Source organism: Anabrus simplex, chromosome 1, assembly GCF_040414725.1.
Source record: "Anabrus simplex isolate iqAnaSimp1 chromosome 1, ASM4041472v1, whole genome shotgun sequence".
NCBI classification, from domain to species: domain Eukaryota; kingdom Metazoa; phylum Arthropoda; class Insecta; order Orthoptera; family Tettigoniidae; genus Anabrus; species Anabrus simplex.
The window spans coordinates 83,584,884-83,607,891 of record NC_090265.1 but is presented as its reverse complement, the minus strand read 5'-3'; the positions used below and the strand labels follow the sequence as shown (position 1 = coordinate 83,607,891).

Here is a 23,008-nt window from a genome sequence, read left to right as displayed (position 1 = left end):
CGAAGTCTTCAGTTGCGTCGTCCGCGGCGTAAGCCCACTCATCCCGGCAACCGACATTCAAGCACAACTTCGCCTTCAAGCCGTACCCGTCAAGAGGGCGTTCCGTATCTACAACTCCACCGGTCCGACGTATTTAATCAGACTTCAGCTTCACAGCGCAGCAGCCGTCGCCCACCTGATCTCCAGCGGAGCACTATCCTACGGCCGTCGTCATCCCGTCGAACCCTCTCGCTCACCTCCCCGCCCTAGATATCACCACTCCACATCTCGTCGCCATACCCGGCCTGATCATCCTCCCTTCCAGCGCTCTATCTATGTCCGTCCAACTCCTTCTTCTGTTAATATCTCCATCCCACCACCACCGACCCTCGAACATCTCCGACACCTCATAACTGTCCTCTATCACATCGCTTCAACACTTCACCACCTTACACTTCCACGAAACTTCCTTCTCGACACTCCTGTATAAATCTCCATCCGTAGCCATCTCCCCCAACCAAGACGCCCCAAGATAACATCTTACTTACTCTTCACTTCGTCTTTCCCCTCTTCTTCGTCCTACAAATCTCCTGCTTCTCTCACTTCGCCCGGCCAGAGAGAAGGCGTAACCTTCTGGGTAGCCCGCCCCACCCTGCGGTGGGGAATGAAAACTTTATCAGCAGCAGCAGCTGGAAAGTCATCGTCTGCTGGCAGAAACATATGGTGAAAACGCTCCATCGATTAGAACGTGTGAGACATGGTTTCGACTATTTAAACGTGGTGATTTCAATGTGAAAGACATTGCTCGCTCTGGTGTATTATGAACTCTTGAAGCCCGGCGAAACCGTTAATGCAGAACGCTATCGTCAACAAATGATTCATTTAAATCACGCATTGCTCGAAGGACAACCGGAATGGGGCAGAATGCATGGCAAAGTGATTTTGTTAAACGACAATGCGCCGTCTCACACAGCAAAACCAGTGAAAATGAAATGGCATATGGCTTTTAGTGCCGGGGAATCCCAGGACGGGTTCGGCTTGCCAGGTGCAGTGAAAGACACCTTGAAATCACCTGGATGGGACATCCTTCCGCAACCGCCGTACAGCCCCTAGCGCCATCTATCACCTCTTCGCATCAATGAGACACGTGCTCGTAGAGTAGCACTTTTTCGAGGAAGTTGGAAAATGGCTCGACGAATGGTTTGCCGTAAAAGACAAGCAGTTTTTCTGGCAAGGTATTCATAACTTACCTGAAAGATGGGCGAAGTGTGTAAAAGCCGATGTACAATATTTTGAATAAACAAAAAATGAATTTCCTTTGAAAATTACGTGTCTTCTTTACCACAAAAACGGCAAAAACTTATGCATACACCTGTTATTTAGTACGTAAATAGGTAATATGTAAATAGAATAAATATTTTTAGTATTAAAGTAGAATGAGAATTTTCATCATTTACAACTAGCAGTTTCCCGCTGGCTCCGCCCGCAATGTACAAAGTATGGTGTTGTTCGTTACTATCCTCACGGATGTATTTGCAAAGTTTAGAGTTAATGAAATAAATCACATGATCTGCTGTGGTAATAAAATGTAATATTATGTCAACAAAACACTTGGAAATACATCACACAATGAAAATGAAACGTTCCTTGGAACAACACTACGCACCGAACTGTTAAAGAGTCTTTCAAAAATCTTCGTCATGGAGACAAATGTACTCATAACATTTATCAGAATCTACCAATTTAAGTACTTGTTACCTCAAAAGAAAGCGCTTAATCCACTGAGTGTTTTAGACCAAAACGAACTGCGTAGCTCAATTATTATTATTTTTTTGCTAGTTGTTTTACGTCGCACCGACACAGATAGGTCTTACGGCGACGATGGGACAGGAAAGGGCTAGGATTGGGAAGGAAGCGGCCGTGGCCTTAATTAAGGTACAGCCGCAGCATTTGCCTGGTGTGAAAATGGTAAACCACGGAAAACCATTTTCAGGGCTGCCGACAGTGGGGTTCGAACCGTATATCTCCCGAATACTGGATACTGGCCGCACTTAAGCGACTGCAGCTATTGAGCTCGGTCGTACCTCAATTAGAACGAAAGATGATTGCTTCAATGAGAAAAAAAGTTGAAGAAATGAGACGTCAAATTGAATGTGCACTCATAACATTCCTCAGTATCAACTAATTTAAATAGTTAAGAGCTGGAATAAAAGAGCTTGATCCACTGAGTGTTCTTAGGTCAAAACGAACTCCGTACCTCAATTAGAACCAAATATATGATAGCTTCAAGGAGACAAAAAAATTGAAAAATCAAATAATTTGAGGAAGGCGGAAGTTAAGTGATTTATAGTACCTGATGACAAATCTGTGCATGAATACCTTTCAGTTAAAAAAGAATGAAGGAAATCGACCGGATAGAATGGCAGGACTGACTGACTTTAGTTTTCATAAAAAAATTAAAATATAGATGTGTCAACTGTTTGTTTCTTTCCATTACTTTTCAATCACTGGTATCAATATCATAAAATACCATTTGAAAACAGATTATTTTGTTTTGCGCTAGCGTGAATACTCATGAAACGAATCGTTTCCGCAACATGTATGGTCTTTCCCATGCCCAGACTAATACGGAAACTTTGTATTGTGTATACAGATTAAACAACAGAAGGTGGATTCTGAAATGCTTCGCGGCTTCCGTCAACGTGTGTGAAATAATTCATCCTGTTCAAGAGTTGTGGAATGAGAGACGGTGCCAAGGCTTGCACTCGGCCAGGCCACATGGCGCCGTTTAGGATTAACCTTTCAAGCGCTTCCATTCATCACGTATGGCAACTGTGTTATCTGGGGGGACAAAGAGTATGCTGTTTTTTAGGACAGCTCAAGAAAACCGATCAATAATATTTCGCAGCACTCCTGTTAGTAACTGACTGTGTGTATCATACGAATGAGAACTTCCGGGACAAACTTTGGATCATCGTTTAAGTGACGGTGTCTGTCCTGTCCTCTCAAGATAGCACTATTTCTATGACTAATGAGCTCACAAATCGTTTCTGACAGGTTGCAATTTATCACAGTGTATGATAAATGGTGAATTTGTAGTATAGTACCGACATTATCCCCGTTCCCAGCCGGTGAACGAAATTCCGCAAACCACTTTAGGAAGCTACTTCCATTTGAAAGAAATTCCATAATGATTTTTTTTTCAACCTTACATGAATTTACGTGCTTGGCAAAACTGAAAGCAAACAAACTGTAGTCTGAGCTATGTTTTGCAGATACTACAGCTAAAAGCTGTGGTAACGGTGTTAGAGCATCTCTTCATAATAGAGCTAGACATAAAGGATGGGAGGTGGAGGGAGCATAAACTGATGTCTGTGAAAGAAACGCTCTGACCTTGTGTGAGAATGACAAGACTCCTGGACTTGACACAGACTTGCCATTGTGAATGCGAGCACTAAAATATGATTTTCCTCTACACTAGTCGATAATAATAATAATAATAATAATAATAATAATAATAATAATAATAATAATAATAATAATAATAATAATAATGCCGAGCTGAGTGGGTCAGACGGTTGAGGCGCTGGCCTTCTGACCCCAACTTGGCAGGTTCGATCCTGGTTCAGTCCGGTGGTATTTGAAGGTGCTCAAATACGACAGCCTCGTAAACGAAGATTTACTGACACATAAAAGAACTCTGCGGAACAAAATTCCGGCACCTCGGCGTCTCCGAGAACCGTAAAAAGGTAGTTAGTGGGACGTAAAGCAAGTAGCATAATAATAATAATAATAATAATAATAATAATAATAATAATAATAGTCTAATAATAATAATAATAATAATAACAAATATAGTCTACTCGTGTCCCCATCCCGAGGTGGGGTAGCTCTTTTCAGGCCCACCCCAGTGTACGTGAGCTTCATGTGCCATTTCAGTCACGTACCAGCCCTCCTGCCATTCTTAAATTTCTGGCAGTACCGGAAACCGAACCCGGACTCCCAAGGACGGCAGGTAATAACACTAACCGTTGAGCTACGGAGGCGGACGTAATAATACATACATACATACATACATACATACATACATACATACTTACATTATAGACCGTTATGCCTTTCAGCGGTCAGTCTGCAAGCCTCTGTGAATTTACTAAACGTCGCCACAATAATAATCCTTCGGTCATCTTAGCCCAGGGGAGTCCTTTTCCAAGTCGGCCCTGGAACTTTCTACTCTGGTTAATTCCTACGGCTCAGAGATTGGGTGTTTGTGTTCTTCTTAATATATCGTATAGTCAAAAAATATATAAAAAGCAAAGTCACCTCCGTACAGGCCATGAAGGCCCTTGGAGGAGTGGAAGGTAAAGGCTTCCACCATTGTTAACCTCAGCTCGTGATGAGGTAGAGTGGTTAGCTCTACGCCCGGCTGCCTTTGCCCCCAGGAATTAACCTGGTACTCATTTTGGTGTAGGCTGAGTGAACCTCAGGGCCATATGCACCTCCGGAAGTGGAAATCTCGTTTCTTAAATGTTTACGACTTCCTGACGGGGATTCAAACCCACGTCCTTCCGGGCGAACCGAACATGCCTTTACCGCCTCGGCCAGGCAGCCCCTCAAAAAATATATAGTCTATATAAAAAGAAACGATACTGAAATATTATTTAATAGTGAGGCCAGTATCAAGTATTCGGGAGATAGTGGGTTCTAACCCCACTGTCGGCAGTCCTGAAGATGGTTTTTCGTGGTTTCTCATTTTCACACCAGGCAAATTCTGGGGCTGTACTTTAATCAAGGCCACGGCCGCTTCCTTCCCACTCCTATACCTTTCCTGCCCCATCGTCGCCGTAAGACCTAGCTATGTCGGTGCGACGTAAAGCAAGTTGTAAAAAAAAAGTTATTCAATTGCATTGGTACAGTATGTGTTCAAAATGTGTAATGTGCGCCACACATTGTTCATAAGATTGTTTAACATCTTGACGAACAAAGATTCCAGTAAGAACACACACCCACAAAAGTTATCTTCTCATGTAATTTGGGAATATTTTTTACACAAGAAATTAGGCGATCTCCAACGTGTTATTGCAGAAGGCCCCAGCAGTGCGGGCTGTAGTTCCATCTTGCTGCAACCATTGTCGTTGGAAAGGGTAAGTTTCTGGCGCAACAAAAGCGGCGCAAATCCTGCATGAAAGGGGGCATAATGAGGTCTCTGTAGACGACGTAGTCCACTCTATTTGGAATCTGTGTAGCATCCTCGACGAAATAAGGGCCAATATTCCATAACACGGCCCACCAAACCGTAACCCGCACACAAATATGAGACCGTTCATACCCTAGAATACGAGTTGTTAGTCGTTAATAAAGCATCGAGGGGAATATGGCTTCCATCTGAAAACCGTATGTTGCAGAAGAAATCTGGATACTCATATGTCATGTACAACACTCGACTGCAATATCACTGTAGTCGGGTTAGCTCATCCCTTTCCGTTAGACCATGAGCAATTTGAATGCGGCATGCAAATCCACCGAGCTTTTTAAACATCCGCCGAACAAACTATCGCTCAAACCGAGTTTTCAGTTATGTTCGTCGTAGACTATGTTTTGGGGATTTTAACACCTGTTGAAGTCGTCCATGGTGTTCGTTTGTGATGACGGTTCCTTTTTTTTCATTTTTTTTTGTTATTTGCTATTATTACTATTTGCGACGATGGGACAGGAAAGGCCTAGGAATGGGAAGGAAGCGGCCGTGGCCTTAAATTAAAGTACATCCCCAGATTTGCCTGGTGTGGAAATGGGAAACCATGGAAAACCATCTTCAGGGCTGCCGACAGTGGGGTTCGAACCCACTATCTCCCGGATGCGAGCTCACAGCTGCGCGCTCCTGACCGCACGGCCAACTCGCCCGGTAATGACGGTTCTTGTGCGCCCTGTTATTCCCTTTCATTAGCATAAGACCGATCACATATGATGGAACTTGTCAAGGACGGCTAACACTGTTCTCTTATTTGATGCTTCGTTAAATCGTTTCTGGTACGATTCTTTAACGTGAAGCAAACTCGGCTCATTCTGACGCACAACTCCGTATGACCAGAAATAATAAACACCTTCTTCTCTGTTGAGAGAACAACAATTGCTGAAAAAGACACAGCACTGAATTCACAAAATGTCATATTATTTAGTTACAACAAATACTTCGTTGCTAGATAAACGTGGACAGCAGATGAACAATAACTTCAGAGACATTTGTTTTGCCGCATACCATACATCTCTTCATATAGGGCTGATGACCTAGATGTTAGGTCCCTTTAAATAAGAAGCATCATCATCTCTTCCTATACACACAACACAACAGAACACACTACACTACACTATCAGTACCATGGATGCATCCAATATTGAATACATCCCTCTATATAGGTTTGGCGGAAGAAAGTGCATCCGGTCGTAAAACTAGACCAAATACACATCAGTTGCTCATCCCAAAATAACTAGAAAAAGTGAGACAGAATGAGACGAAAGAGGTTTATTTGTTTATTTATTTTCCTTAATTAACCGATTTTTCTTTGTCGATTATAGAGCCTACCATGAATTCGTCTAAAATTATTTACCTTTGTCTGAATTTCTTCTTCTTCTTCTTCTTCTTCTTCTTCTTCTTCTTCTTCTTCTTCTTATGTTTACCCTCCAGGGTCGGTTTTTTTCCCTCGGACTCAACGAGGTATCCCACCTCTACCGCCTCAAGGGCAGTGTCCTGGAGCTCCAGTCTCTGGGTCGGGGATACGACTGGGTAGGATGACCAGTACCTCGCCCGGACGGCCTCAGCTGCTATGCTGAACAGGAGCCTTGTGGGGAGATGGGAAGTTTGGAAGGGATAGACAAGGAAGAGGGAAGGAAGTGGCCGTGGCCGTAAGTCAGGTACCATTCCGGCATTTACTTGGAGGAGAAGTGGAAAACCACAGAAAACCACTTCCAGGATGGCTGATGAGAGAATCGAACCCCTCTCTACTCAGTTATCTCTCGAGGCTGAGTGGACCCCGTTTCAGCCCTCGTACCACTTTTCAAATTTCGTAGCAGAGCCGGGAATCGAACCCGGGCCTCCGGGGATGGCAGCTAATCACACTAACCACAACACCACAGAGGCGGACTTGTCTGGATATCATTAAGTTAATATGACAGTTGATTTCCCAACTAGAAGTATTTATTTAACTATGAGGTCGTGTATATTGCACTATTAATAAACAAATGTAATGTAAGGCTTTTATTGAAATTATCTATTGATCTTGTGAATAGCACTTTATGTTCGTTTCGTTCCTCGCAAAACATCATACGGGTCAACTAATTCAGTAATTACTGAATTAGCAGGAAGCAGTAATTAGTTCTTTTACAATATATACAACACAGCGCTATCTGGCCATTCAGAAGTACTCTTGCTGAACATCTGAGGGCTTTGCTATCTGATGGAACTCTTTGTGTCGAAAGAACACGATCCAATAAACACTGTAATTTTGAATTGATACTGTTACAACGATAGAGCAAAATGGAAACACTCCAAAGTTCTAGTCCTAAAAGAGTGCACTTTTCAAAATGTTTTATTTTACTGTATTGCATTTTAGATGATCATCATTATCGGCATAAATGTTTCTGAACACCTTACCACCTGTGATGTAACAGGCTTTGAAAGTGATATGAAAGAAGATTTAAGATCTGCTAGATAAAGTCTCTAAAATGTTTAGAAAACAATCTTCTTGTGGGCTATGAAGGCCCTTACAGAAAAGTGAAGAACTCCACTAGCTCTATAACCAGCCGTCTTTGACACCAGTTGTTGACCTGGTACACATTTTTAACGTAGGCTGAATGAACTTCTGCCGGCCCCGTGGTGTAGGGTAGCGTGCCTGCCTCTTACCTGAAGGCCTCGGGTTGGACTTCCGGACAGGTCAGCGAATTTTACCTGGATCTGAAGGCTGGTTTGCGATCCAATCAGACTTCGTAATTACAATTGAGGAGCTATTTAACGGTGTAGAAGGCAAAGAATAACGGCCGAGAGGATTCGTCGTGCTGACCACATGACATATCCTAATCCGCAGGCCTTTTAGCTGAACAACGGTTACTTGGCAGGTTAAGACCTTCTGTGCTGTTGGAGTAATTGAGCCTACGTCCGTCTTGGTGAATCATACGCAGCTTTATCGCCTCGACTAAGCAACACTTGCGTAAACACTTTATCCGAACATTTAACTCATCGCAGTTTCAAAACGATATCCAGAATGGTGCAAATAACTACCAATATGAAGTAATAGGAATCTATTTGGAAGAAAATCTTCTGAGGATTGTTCTTTCTTTTTCAAAAGACACATTGGGCTTAAATTTTAGAGTGATTAATCTAGAATCCTGTTTTAGAGCGTACCTATTTATTTTTGCGTTACCGAGCAGGATAGCTCCGTGCGTTGTAACACACTCAGTTATGGTTGCCAGCTCTGTACTCGGGAGACGCGTGGGTTCGAATACCTCATCAGCCAACCTCGAAATAGTTTTCCGTGGTTTCCCATTTAAATTCCAAAAAATGCCAGTGTGGTACCTTTCTCAAGCCCGTACCATGACACCTACACCCACTGAGAACACCCTCACACAGCGGTACATGTAGCTCACCCCCATGGGGTGTACCGGGATGAGCAGCTGCAAACTGGCGAGCCGAAAATTTCCTCGGACATTCCCAGCACTAAAAGCCAAAAACAAAAACAAAACATAAATGCTTTGAACAAGCATTTAGACAAAAAAGGGAATGTTTCTGTCCCTCATACCTCGCAGAACATGTTTTCGTATTAATACTTCAGACTATAGCCTACAAAGAAAAAAAGTAGCCTAGTTCTTCATGTCCTGGATGCAGAGCGACTGGTTTCACCATATGTTTTCAAATATAGTACTTGCCTCCCATAATTTATATTTACCGAATATCCGTGGTGAATTCTACTTGATACAGGTGTTGATCTCAGAAAAGATCAAGCGCTCTAATTTTAATAGATTGTAATTTATAATTCTTCACGGATATTTATTTCATTACTCCGCAGCTTTTGCTTCACGGTTACCGTGCTCTAGGGTTAAGTAGTCCACTCAACGCCAGAAATGGAGCAGAATGGGCTTGGGAACTCTGATCATTCAGATGGAAGAGCAAAGATAAAACCTGGTAAGATATGGATTTCGTTTGTGACCTCGATAAGTTCCACTTAAACGATATATTAAATATTAAAGTTGATTAACTGCTCTCACAATCATGATACGGCAATAAAGATATACATATTATATGATAGAGATCATTGCAAATGTGCATCTAATAGCAATTTAGTATGGACTTTAAAAGAACTCCAGTTGATATTCTAGATCTCGACTAAGCCTGGCCTGTTAATTTCAAGTCTATGAACCTCGTTTTCGACCTCAGTAAGAACAGCGACCTTCTGCTTCCAGATATCAGATTTGTTCGTGATTGACTTCGGTAGCATCTAATGATCTTTAAATGCAACTAATCCTTGTCGTTTCCTTCTCTGTATGTTGAGTTCTCAGGCTGGTTGGATCCTCAACAAATCCACCGTTAGCTGTCACAGAATGCAACTAATCCTTGTCGTTTACTTCTTCTCTGTATGTTGAGTCCTCAGGCTGGTTGGATCCTCAACAAATCCACCGTTAGCTGTCACAGAATGCAACTAATCCTTGTCGTTTACTTCTTCTCTGTATGTTGAGTCCTCAGGCTGGTTGGATCCTCAACAAATCCACCATTAGCTGTCACAGAATGCAACTAATCCTTGTCGTTTACTTCTTCTCTGTATGTTGAGTCCTCAGGCTGGTTGGATCCTCAACAAATCCACCGTTAACTGTCACAGAATGCAACTAATCCTTGTCGTTTACTTCTTCTCTGTATGTTGAGTCCTCAGGCTGGTTGGATCCTCAACAAATCCACCGTTAGCTGTCACAGAAAGCCTAGGGATCGTTGAAGAGACGTACAGCGAAAATGAGGAGTGAAGTGATTTCCCGACTTTTTTCCCTCACCGAACCAGAAGGTGTAGTTACACATCACCCTATCTAGTCCACTGAAATGAATGCACCAACCGACGTTATCCGCAGCACTTACACACCTTTCATCGAGGAATTGGCCTCGTAAGAAATGGTGTTACTGGCACTGCTTGACACCTTCGCCAAAGCGGAGACTCTGAGAGAAAAATGAAAATTACAAACTTGATGTACCATTACCAGGAGACACATATCATTTTTCATCAATTATACAAATACTCCTGGACAAATGTTCTACAACCTGGTGGTAGTTATGACAGTTAACACAACAGACGTTAAAAGGCATTTTGATTATTTTCTTAGCTTTCATGAGGATCCGTATTTATCCCTCTACCTATATGATTTCATTTCCCACCTGAAGGGTCATGTGGTTCACATAGTGCGCAACGCCCACTCTGTGGCCAAGATATGAGTTGAATTTAGAGGCATAATAGAAAAGGCATTTGAGTAAGGTAAGAAAGTTTGTTTAATAATGACGGGGAATAATATCTTGGTTAACGGATTTTGATAAGATTTGATCTTGCAAGGAGATAGGAAGAGAGGGTTGCTGGATTATGTGTTACCTAATAAGATTTCTACTGTCTTTCTCTGTCTTTTAGATAAATTTTGATTAATGACATAGGACAGACACCGTGCTTTCCAATAATATTTCGCAACCTATCCAAAGCAACTGATAGTCAATTTGGTTCGATTAAGGGTCCATTCGGCGGGTGTTCCTTATCCGAAAGGGTATTCGACTGGTGGATAACCTTAATTGAGAGTAAATCAGGCGTTCTACCTGTTGAAGGTCAGATTTTCCAAGGATCGTGTGGATTAATTCTCAGTTATTGTTTGGATTAACAGGTACCCGATTTTTCAGGCTTTCTTTTTTTTCTTCTTCTTTCATTTTCGTCGTCCACTAATTTACGATATTCCTACTTTCACCGAAGCAAATTATTCAATATTGTAAAAGAAAATGCAATGTGACTGCGTTGAAACATTTCATAATTAATAACTAATTGTTGATCAAGGATTTATATAAATAATATAATAAATAATAAATAATAAATATAATAATTTTTTTGTACCATTAAGAATTTAATAAAAGTTAGTAAACACATCTTTGCTCCTCATTTCAAGTAGTTAGGCTCTCTTCTGAACCCCATCGTTTGGATAAGATCGTGACCGAAACATTCCCGCAACGACCCCAAGATTTAAGAGTTCAATATTGCTCTACTGTAGCAGCTGTGGCCGACCAACGATGGAACGGTAACTCAAGGGTTCAGTACTGGTAAATGTTTGTATGCATTTATTTATTTATTTATTTATTTATTTATTTATTTATTTATTTATTTATTTATTTATTTATTTATTTATTTATTTATTTATTTATTTATTTATTTATTTATCCGACTTTTAGTGCCGGGAGTGTCTGAGGGCTTGCTCGACTTGCGTGGTGAACGTTTGTCTATTTGACTCCCACGAGCAACCTGCGTTTCTGGCTGTAAGTTGATGCCGTTGATAATGGGGAAGGAAGAGGGTGAAACTCGGTGTTTACATAACACGAAGGGATCTGCTCAAGGCTTAACGTCCACGCCCAACGGACGAATCACCATCAACAACATTACATCTGAACACTGTGGAGAGGTTTGGAAGTGAATCCAGGCTTTTGGCAAGCAACCTAAAGATTGTAAATTGTATACCACAACCTCTCATACCTTGCCGACCAACATTCTGATGGTGATTTATTCTTCCACCGACGGGACTCGAACTGGCTTATAACGGTGTTAGACCATATAGACTTGACGCTTTAACGATCGCGGCATCAGGTTGGCTGCCATTACTGGTAACATTCAACAACAAAATAGACCTATGTATTAACTGCAGAGTATAACAGACTTTTTTTTTTTTTTTTTTTTTTTTGCTATTTGCTTTACGTTGCAACGACACAGATAGGTCTTATGGTGACGATGGGATAGGAAAGCTTAGGACTGGGAAAGAAGCGGCCGTGGCCTAAATTAAGGTACAGCCCCAGTATTTGCATGATGTGAAAATGGGAAACCACGGAAAACCATCTTCAGGGCCAGCGACAGTGGGGTTCGAACTCACTATCTCCCGGATGCAAGCTCACAGCTGCGTGCTTCCAACAGCATGGCCAACTCGCCCACTATAGCAGGCATGTAATCAATTCATCTATTTCTGCCACTGCTGCATCTTGCTCGTGCACTATCGTCTTCATACCGCAGTCGCTAAACTGATAGTTACTAAAAACCACGTGTGCCACTTTGTCCTTCTACACAACAACGCTGTCTGCAAGAAAATATATTTAAATTAATGTTCGTTTAATAATATTATTCTTTTGTGTGTGACATAATTTATATTCTTAAACAAATAGCATTCATATTATGCCAAAGATGTTTGATTTAAATGAAATATTAACCCCATGGCACTACAGCCCTTGAAGGGCCTTGGCCTACCAAGCAACCGCTGCTCAGCCCGAAGGCCTGAAGATTACGAGGTGTCGTGTGGTCAGCACGACGTATCCTCTCAGCCGTTATTCTTGGCTTTCTAGACCGGGGTCGCCATCTCACCGTCAGATAGCTCCTCAATTATAATCACGTAGGCTGAGTGGACCTCGAACCAGCCCTCAGGGCCAGGTAAAATTCCCTGACCTAGCCGGGAATCGAACCCAGGGCCTCCGGGTAAGAGGCAGGCACGCTACCCCTACACCACGGGGCCGGCGTTACATGAAATATACTTTATTTTAAATTACATACTTCTAGTCAGTTTATTTAATGAATGACATCCGATGTTTCGCACATGTAACCGCTGTCATTTTAGTCCATTTGTGCTCCAAACTACTTGCAAAATTAGTTATTACTCTTTCTTACTCAAATGCGGAAACCGCGAGAGTTTTTTCTGTGCTGATTGTCACCAAAACTAGAATGAGTAATAAAATGAGACCAGAACCTCTTAATCGACTCGGTTATTGGGACTTTTGACTTCACGGACCAGCACATCTCCCTCCACAACCGAAATATGTAGGCCTATAATTTTGGAAGACATGCTCAAATTCATGTGGTGCGTTCAAAAATACTTAATCAAACAATAGTAAAAGTAATTTGTAATCGAAAATTGATGAAGGAAATAAGTTCTGTATTTAATTTAATATAATATATTTTCAGGGGCATGGATCCAAGTGTAGGGGCATTCAGGTTGGCTCTTCCGGATACAACCTAATACGAGTTGGCAATACTGCTTTAAATATTGGCGTTACTGAGCTCGATAGCTGCATTCGCCAGTATCCAGTGTTCGGGAGATAGTGGGTTCGAACCCCACTGTCGGCAGCCCTGAAGATCGTTTTCCGTGGTTTCCCATTTTCACACCAAGAAAATGTTGGGGCTGTACCTTAATTAAGGCCACGGCCGCTTCCTTTTCACCCCTAGCCGTTCCCTGTCCCATCGTCACCATAAGACCCATCTGTGTCGGTGCGACGTAAAGCAACTTGCTGGATAAATATTGGCGAGATTTCTCACATTTGCTGTCAAATTTAATACTTTCTGGAAGTGGGTTTAGTGAGAGAAGAATAGGAACTCTGAAGTTTCTGTTCCGACGTAATTTACAGTGCGTTATTATCGAATGACAGGCCTGTAGTGTAGGCTTCAGGTTCGATTCTCGGCTCCTTCGAGAATTTCAATTATGCACTGCGGGCTCGAACGGAGCTCACTTATTCTCGTGAGATCAACCAAGGGGCTGTCAGGAATAAGAGACAGTGGAATTGACCTAAAAGCCAGGCAATAGATTGAGGATGTCGTCAAGCTGACCACGTACCTCTCGAATATCTAGACTGCAGTCGTCTGGTGGTGGTGATTATTGTTTCAATAGGAAGTACAACTGGGCAACAATCCTCTATTAACACTAAGCAGAGGGAGTATGGAAGAGGTCGGACACTTCGAAGAATGAAGGCATCGGCAAGCGAAAGGGAGGGGCCACGATGGGTGTGAAAATGAAAAATCCCCTAATATTCGCAAATATAAAACCTTCGGGGACCGGAGAGAGGAGGAATTGACCGAGGGAGGTCGGATAGGAGCCTGACACAATTCAGTGAGAGCAATACCAGTCTTACGAGATAATTAATGACTTAGTGGGAAACTAATTTTGGATTAAATAGTCGAACACTGGCTTGAGTTAACAAAATTTCTTATAATAATCGTATTACTAGTGTGGATTTATGCTTGTAGTGTGATTGATAAGAGTACAAATTTTGTATAAAGCTGGTTAGATTTTTGTTATACATTACAAGAGAGTCTTCCTGCTTTGTAAATTGACTGGTAAACATGTGTTGAAGTCTAACTTGTGTAGATTGAATAGAACCTGCAAGGACACAAGAAGAAGAAATGGAAATATGTTACAGCCTACTTTCAAGTATGAAAACTAGATTCCGCACAATTACTGTATTAGTTGTTCTAAATGAGATATTATAAAGAATAAATTCTTAAAAATAAATTGTGGTCCTATATGCCGGTATATACTATATTATTTTAAAGACAGCGTTAGAAAAATCCTACTTTCATACAAATTTGCAATTTGAACTTGTGTAAAAACTGGTGAAGTAACTCTTGTACATACAGTTTCTATTGAACAGGACGAGACTGTATCTATTGTATTGTATAATAAAATTACCTTAGTGGCTATTCGCTGCTTCAATGGCCCATCTATGCGATACTTTCTTTTCTTTATACTGTACGATCCCTCAGAAGTATGCAAGATGTGAAACACGCGTGTAGCGCAGGTTGCAGTTTGAGAATTACACAGTAATAAATTGAAGTCACTACGGCAGCCTATTGATAATTCTACTACATTTTATCTCTCCTAAGGACATACGAAGACTAATCTAGTTATTATTGTATATTTCAGTTCTGAGAGACGAGTTCCGGTTGGTGCCGAAAGACACACGAGTAGCTGCGGGAGAGACGGCACTGCTGGAATGTGGACCTCCAAAGGGACATCCTGAGCCAACTCTCCAGTGGCGGAAGAATGGCCAAGTTATCGATATCGACGCTTCCAAAAGGTATAGTCCACATATTTTACTTTACAGCACTTTCTAACAATAAGTATAAATATAGGGACGTAGACATTTATCTTTAACATTTTACCATCTTTATATTATGCCACTTACGAGGAACATATCCTTTTCGGATTCCTTGGCTGAATCGTCAGCATAGTGGCTTTCTGTTCAGAGAGACCTGGTTTCGTTTTCCAGTCGGAGTGCGGATTTCAGCCACGTTTGGTGTAATTCCTTCGGCTCGGGGACTGGGTGTTTGTGTTCACCTGAATGCACATGTTCATTTACACACACCAAATCACACTACAGTCATTACAGAAACACACAGTAGTGAATATAATTTACATTCGGTTGGTGTTACGACCAAATACAAACCAAACTCCATGGTGCAACAGCCCCGAAGGTTCTTGGCGTACCAAACGACCGCTGCCCAGCCCGAAATTCTGCAGATTGCGAGGTGTCGTGTGGTTGCCACGATGAATCTTCTCGGCCGTTATTCTTGGCTTTCTAGACCGGGGCCGTTATCTCACCGTCAGATAGCTCCTCAATTGTAATCACGTAGTCTGACTGGACCTTGAGTCAGCCCTCAGATCCAGGTAAAAATCACTGACTTGACCGGGAAAACACAAAAGTGAATATATCGCTCCACATTCGGTTGGCGTCAAGAAAGTCATCCTTTCGTAAAACTGCTCTTAATACAAATGTAGATCCGACCCCCAGTAACTGGGAAAAGGCCAATAAAAGGAAGAAAAAATACAGTGAACCTGTCCCACGTAAAGGTCAGAAAATCACAATGTTGTTGATATAGTTGAAAGTTTGTCATATTTGAAGCCATTTCTTTTCAGTTTCGACTAAATCAATTTATAACTGTTAGGTTCTTCAGTCTGACGAAACTAATTTATGAATAAATAAAGTTGAGAAACAGAAGTAGTTGTTATCAGGCATAATTCTATTATCATATGTTTTCTTTTTTAGGTGCCGTAGTTTCTAAATTTGTGTAGAATTACTATGTCTTCCTTTTATTTTCATGGTTATATTTTTAAAAGTTATTATTGAAAGTGGTTAAGTGTAAGAGAGGGCTGTGAGCTCTAACTTCGCCACAAATATAAATCAAGAGTAAATAAATAAAATAAATAAATTTTTATTCATAATATTAGTTTCGACAGAGTGAAGAACCTAACAATTATAAATAGTTGACAACACCACACCATACTAATTACACAATACTAGTCACAAATGGGAAACTTGTCTTTAGGAGTACAATAAAGTTTAAATCTGGGTCCGGCGAAAAGCATCTGCGTTTGGAAAGGAAGGTGATCAATACCAAGGATGAACAGGTTGAGTTCACCACCTTGAAACTATGACATGAAGCAAGTGTCACATAGTATTCCTCAGCACTGGAACGTATCAATCAGCTTGCATTATGATTGCATCCCGGATTTTTAAGCAGTTAGAGTTCCAACTAATATGGTTTTTAGGAACTGTCGTCTAGCTCGTTCTTCCGTCCTACAGCGAGAGTAACATAAATTCCAGATGTTCTGAAGGGCTGTACCCCTGAAATTCATGCAAACATCATACCATAACCGTTGAGCAGGATGGTCTATACTTGTAACAGGTTTCAATAAGTTTGCATTCTGACCTGTTTCTGTATTCGGGCTCTAATTATGACACAACGAAGCTCTGGCACTGACGCATCGTAACAAAACTTGTAAATAATTCGTAACGAAGTATATCTGTTGTTAGCATTGAACACACAAAGAAATACAGACAGGTACTTCGCGCGTTAAGCGATGATCGTTTCACGTCATAGTTTCAAGATCATTAATCCAACGTTGTCCGACTCGTTGGCTGAATGGTCAGCGTACTGGCCTTCTGTTCAGAGGGTCCCGGGTTCGATTACCAGCCGGGTCGGGGATTTTAACCTTAATTGGTTAATTCCAATGGCCCGGGGGATGGGTGTTTGTGCTGTCCCCAATATCCCTGCAACTCACACACCACACATAACACTATAGAAGTTACATTTCAAAAAGTGGTCATCGTCAGAGTTCAAAAGAATGTTCAAAGCAAGCTTTAAACTAGTACCAAGAAGACAGTGAATGAAAAAACGAGTCACTGTCTTGGTCACAAAAGTTCTCTTCATCTAAATCAAAAGCTAAATGCTCCGGCATGGTACACGATCCAGGAAAATGAACCCTCTGTGGAAGCATTACCTCAAACTACCAATATGAAGACAACAAAATATTCTCGGGTTTATTGAGCCAAATGGGAGAGATAACACTGACTCATCAGAATGGAACATACTAGAACATTAAGATTCATAAGTCCATTTTCAAAACAGGAAAATAGTGGGGCTGTACTTTAATTAAGGCCAAGGAAACTATCTTCCCGATTCTAGCCCTTTCTCACCCTTGAGTCGCCGAAGACTTTCGATATGTTAGTGTAACTTTAAACCGCTAGCAAAAAAAAAAAAAAAAACATATAACAAATAACATTACAACAAGAAATAAGATAAAAATGGCGTATAAATAAATAAAAATTAAATAAATTAATATTTTTTATTTAAAATGCTATTTGTTCTGGGCGTCGACCCATGTGGATCTTTTGCCCCTACTAGCACCATATTGTATGAACCTGCGTGTGATTGGAATGGCGGTAGTGTGGAATGTTGTGTGAGAGGAAAGGAAGATTAAGGTCGTCACAAACACCCAGTCCCCAGGCCAGGGATATTAATCATTACAATTAAAAAACCCTGACCCGGCCGGGAATCGAACCCGGGGCCTCCGGGTGACAGGTGGACGTGTTGCCTTCTACACTGCACGGGGACGGACTAAATGAATCTTACTCTCGGCATAAATTAACTGATATGATTACAGTAAAATACAATAGCATTCTGGGTGAGTACGAAAAGTTACAAACAGATGACCTTTGAAACCTATCAAAATTCTCCAAACCATAGAGGATTCCAGTCTGAAAAAACTTTTTGTGTATAGGCCTATCAACTGCATATTTTAATTACGTATTTTACTTGAATTAATCTTTTTTGTACTGCACCTTGGCTGAATGATCAGCATCGCAGACTTTGGTTCAGATGGTCTTGGGTTTGTTTTCCGGGCGGGTCGAGTACGTCGTCCCTATATGGCTAATTCCTCCGACTCACAAACTTGTTTATATCTGTCTCTATGCACATCTTCTGATATTCACACAACACATTTCTTCAGATTTTTGCTAATGTTTCCGTGTTACTATGTTACAGGATAAGAGTTGTGGATGGAGGAAACCTGATGATTAATGACGTCCGTCAGAGTGATGAGGGGAAGTACCAGTGTGTAGCACAGAACATGGTGGGAGTCAGAGAAAGCAATCCTGCCACGCTAACAGTACACGGTAAGAAAGGTTATACAAATATTTTAAGGGAAGAGTGTGTAAAAGAAAAATAGCTATTAACGAACACTTCACTTACATATAACGCAAAATGGAATCAGGATTTTTTTTCAAAAACATTGTAAATTTTAAGAAAATATCATGAACATAATTTTTAAAAATATGATTTAACCCTCGAACTGGCAGGGATTTTTTCAGGCTTTGGAGGATCTAGCGTATAAATTCAGAAAAAAGCATTAATATGTCATATATCCATATATACAGTAGGCTATATGCACCATTTATTCACAAAATTCCACGAAAGAACGACATTGATTCACGGAAACCTTTTGTATCCTCCAAAACACTTACATATTTAAGAACGATTGAAGTTGTTTACATTATTTGTTTTTGCAAATCATGTTTATGTTTTGTATAAGTTATGTTTAGGTAAAAATACTAAGATCTACGGAGGTCATTCTCGGTTTTTTTTTTGCTAGTTGTTTTACGTCACACCGACACAGATAGGTCTTATGGCGACGATGGGACAGGAAAGGCCTAAGAATGGGAAGGAATCGTCCGTAGCCTTAATTAAGGTACAGCCCCAGCATTTGCCTGGTGTGAAAATGAGAAACCACGGAAAAACCATTTTCATGGCTGCCGACAGTGGGGTTCGAACCCTCTATCTCCCGGATGCGAGCTCACAGAAGTCATTCTCTAAGTCATGGCAACTGTGGTATATCGTGCGAACATGTGGCATCACCGTAATCACAGTAAATACAGAGTCTTTATTTATGCTTGGCAGGGACTTTCCCGCTCGACCTTGGCCGCCAGTGACGGTTCAGTTGCCGGCTACCGCGCGTGCGTATGTACGGCAGAATACGGTGCTCAAAATCATTATCATGCATTTTTATCACCATTTTTATAGTTTATGCTCAAAATGTTCCCCATGCCGATGCCAAAATAATCGGCATCTCCTAATGAAGTTTTCGGTTACTTTACCAAGTTCTTCAGCACTGATGGATGCGTTTGCAACTCTTATATTGTCTTTAAGTTCATCTAGGGTGTGAGGGTTGTTCCCATTTTTTAACATTCCCCAAAAATAAATCTCATATGTCGCTAAATCTGGGCTACGAAGGGGCCACAAATTTTTACTTATGATCCTCGTACCAAACACGCTTCAGTAAGGAGATAACGACCTTTACGTCTATTTTTATTGTTTACTGAACCTGTAGGTTTGAGTCTCTTGGGCAGTTGTTTTATTGTCCGATTGATAGGAATGGACCTCCCTGGAAATTTCGCATGAAACTTTTGTCTTGTCCTAGCGCACGCCTTTCTGCACTTAATGTAAGTATTATGCAGATATACACGTTCACGTAACGAATATTTCACATACATTACAGCACTATACACAATCACAATAAAACATTATACAATACAATATACAGAACGCAGTAGCTTCATTGAACACCCTACTATCTCGGAACTCAGCTCTCAACAACTGAAGAAGTGCCGGGAACTGCGCGCGCCAGCGACCGGTGCCGGCCTGTCAACGGCGGCCAAGTTCGAGCGATAAAGTCCCTACCAAGCATAAATAAAGACCCTGTACATTCGAAAGCTGAGCCAAACAGTACCGAAATCAACCAACAGATTGCGACCGCATCTGAGGATGGCTTGGTACCAGCGCCTGAAACTTTCAGTTTGAGCTTGCTACAAGATGGATGTAAGTAGAGTGGAAGAGCGAGCATACATGATAATTGCCTTCCTCGCTAGCAGAAATGATACTCAGTGCCATGCGAAACTACGAGCAGATGTGAGTGATCGGGCATTGCAGTTGCACGTTGGGTGGAGGCTTTCCGACTGGAAGCGCAGTAATGACAGACTCGCCGCGAAGTGCGATTGATGAAACCTGGGCACGAGCGTATGAACGAGAATTGAAGACACAATCAGCAGAATGGCGTAATCCTCGTTCACCACGATGACACAAGGTGCGAGAGAATCCCATCACCTACGAAGGTCATGCTCATTCTGGCGTATGACTGTCACGGTATTCTGGAGTGTTACCCTGTTAAGAAGCGCCACACCATCAGTCTGCTGTATCATCCGTGACGTACACTTCGACACAAACATCAAGCACTACTGGATAATACAGTCGAACCTCCCTTCTGCAGACACCGTCGGTTTCGAGGAAAAATGTCCGTTACGAGAGGTGTCCGCTAAAACAAGTTTGTAAAAATAATCGAACATTTTAACGGCAAATAACATCCACCGTAAATATAAATATATATATATATCTTTATTTTTATTATTTTAAGCCATTTCTGTGTTAGCATTTCATAGAGAGTTATTATAAGTGATTTTACATCATTTACAAACATTACAGCTTCGTGAAGTAATCGTCAGCGTAAATTTAGCACATGCTTTCTTTTCTTTTCCTTCTCAAGTTGACTACCTGAGCTCGACCTCCTCAGAGACAATCCGAGTTATGAATAGAATGATGCAAGAAGAGAAGAAAATACCCAGATAACTTGTGAGTCTACAGACGCTGGCAGCATTTCTGGGCAATTAGAATTATCGGAATAGGCCTATACACCACTAGGTAGAACTGAATTCTGATGTACTTTCTCTCCCCTTGCACTCGAAATAGTACAGATATTCAAAAGGTATTTCCTCGTGTCTGATGAATGGTTTTAAAAGAAAGGATGACATGTGGTCCGGCGTAATAAATTGTCCTGCAACGTGTAAATTGTCCGCTTAAGTCAAGTGGATGGGACAAATGGCGATGTCCGCTGTCCGGAGTTCGAGGTGTCCGCTTAAATGAGGCCACTTTAACACTTGTCTTATGTAAAATAAAATCGGTTCCGAGGAAAATTGTCCGTATAGGGAGGTGTCCGCTGAATAAGGGTGTCCGTTAGGGCAGGTTCAACTGTAGAATCATACTCCATGATAACGCTACAGCCCATACTGGAGACGTCATCAAGAATTGTGTACAGCGGTGGGGATGGGAAACCGTAACCCACCCAGCCCATGCACCAGACCTCAACTGAAGAAACCATTGCGTGGGAGGCGCTTTGCAAACAGTGCGCATACCATCAGGGCATATCAGCGACAAGTGGCACACATTGATGGCGATGCCAATGACATTCAACGCCTTCCCCTATAGTTGTCAACGCTGTGTGGATGCGCTGGGGGACTATTTTGAAAGGCAGAAGTTTGATTCATTTTTGTTTGATTTGTACTCGTGCACAATAAATTTACACACAGTTCCAGTGCGTGTGTTGCATTTTAACCTTTGCCGTGACCTCTTGTACTATAACCCTATTTTATGTTGGCCACATAGTGGAATTCCCATGTTGCCGCATTATTGCAAGATAGGCTATACCATGGTTGTTGTGACTCTCGTACAAAAGGAGCTTGCCCTAAGGTCAAGTTTCAGACTTTCCAACTTTGTACAGGAAGTAATAATAGCTTTGACTGGCACATCCCATTTCGAGTACTTGTCACCATGTTGGTGTACCAGCAGGGATACTGCATTGTAATATAAGAAGTGCTCCATTTGTTCCATGCCTGAACACGTCGCCTCATTCATTGTCGGACACGTTCGAACGCTCTCTAGGCATTGCACGTATTCGATAGCAACCTTGTTCTACACGCTAGAGAAGTACTGAAATGCCCGTAAAGGCGTGACTTTTACCAAAACTAATCCTAAATACCAACTCTCTCCCCATTCTAGGTAATAACTAAAATAGACTTAGCTTGTAAACGATCGATGTTCATGGAAACTTTTTGTATTGTTTTGGGATGTTCTATCTACCCTCCGATTAATTCCCACTAGTTTCAGAACTCCATATATATAGCACCATTCTGAATTGAGGAACATATAGTTTATACTACAATTACACGCCGTAACTTCTACATCTCACTCAGGATCCGTAGGGCGAGTCTTCACTTTTTCCTCCACGATTTCAGGCCTTTCGAGATGTTCTAGCTTGACATAATAGCGCTTGTGAAGACCACTATTACACCCCGGAAGGAAATGAGAAGTCCTAATGAAAAATCCTCCAATTGTACTTCATTATCCTCGTCGATCACAAAATCAGACCCCTCATCATCACTGAAATCGGCCGCGAATATTTCCTGAATATCACTGGTACGATTCCGCAAATTATCAGCCATTTTAACGACATTTAGGCACTCATAAACTCGAAACTGTGCAGAACTCCATTACAATAACATTTAAAGACATAAACACATTAAGGAACATTATACAACACTGTCAATAAGGAAGGGTAAGATGCTTCCTTAATAACTCTTCACGAATCATTAGCACAATATTTTATAGTAAATCTATTTCTCGAAAATGACCGTACATTTCTCTTTCAACTGATACACAAGTAGTACAATAGTGGGGAAATAATAGTTTGATTATTATGGTGAAATATAGAGCCTGTCACTGGACGAACGGAGCTAAAGTCTGATATCAGGCGTTTGCCAGCTAGAGGGTTAAGCCATTGTAATAAAGACTCTCCTGATAGAATGAGGGTTTCACAATGTTGCAAAACAATGTTGGATTGA

General features: G+C 41.4%; 1 protein-coding gene across 1 annotated transcript in view; it reads left to right on the top strand.

Moving 5' to 3' along the window:
* Positions 1-11,532: 11,532 nt before the first annotated feature.
* LOC136856969 (protein sax-3) overlaps positions 11,533-23,008 on the top strand; it is a 74,814-nt gene continuing 63,338 nt past the window's right edge. Inside the window, exons 1-3 of the mRNA XM_068230016.1 lie at positions 11,533-11,655; positions 14,907-15,079; positions 18,327-18,457. Coding sequence (XP_068086117.1) covers positions 11,533-11,655; positions 14,907-15,079; positions 18,327-18,457 — 427 coding nt within the window. The remainder of the gene's footprint in view (positions 11,656-14,906; positions 15,080-18,326; positions 18,458-23,008) is intronic.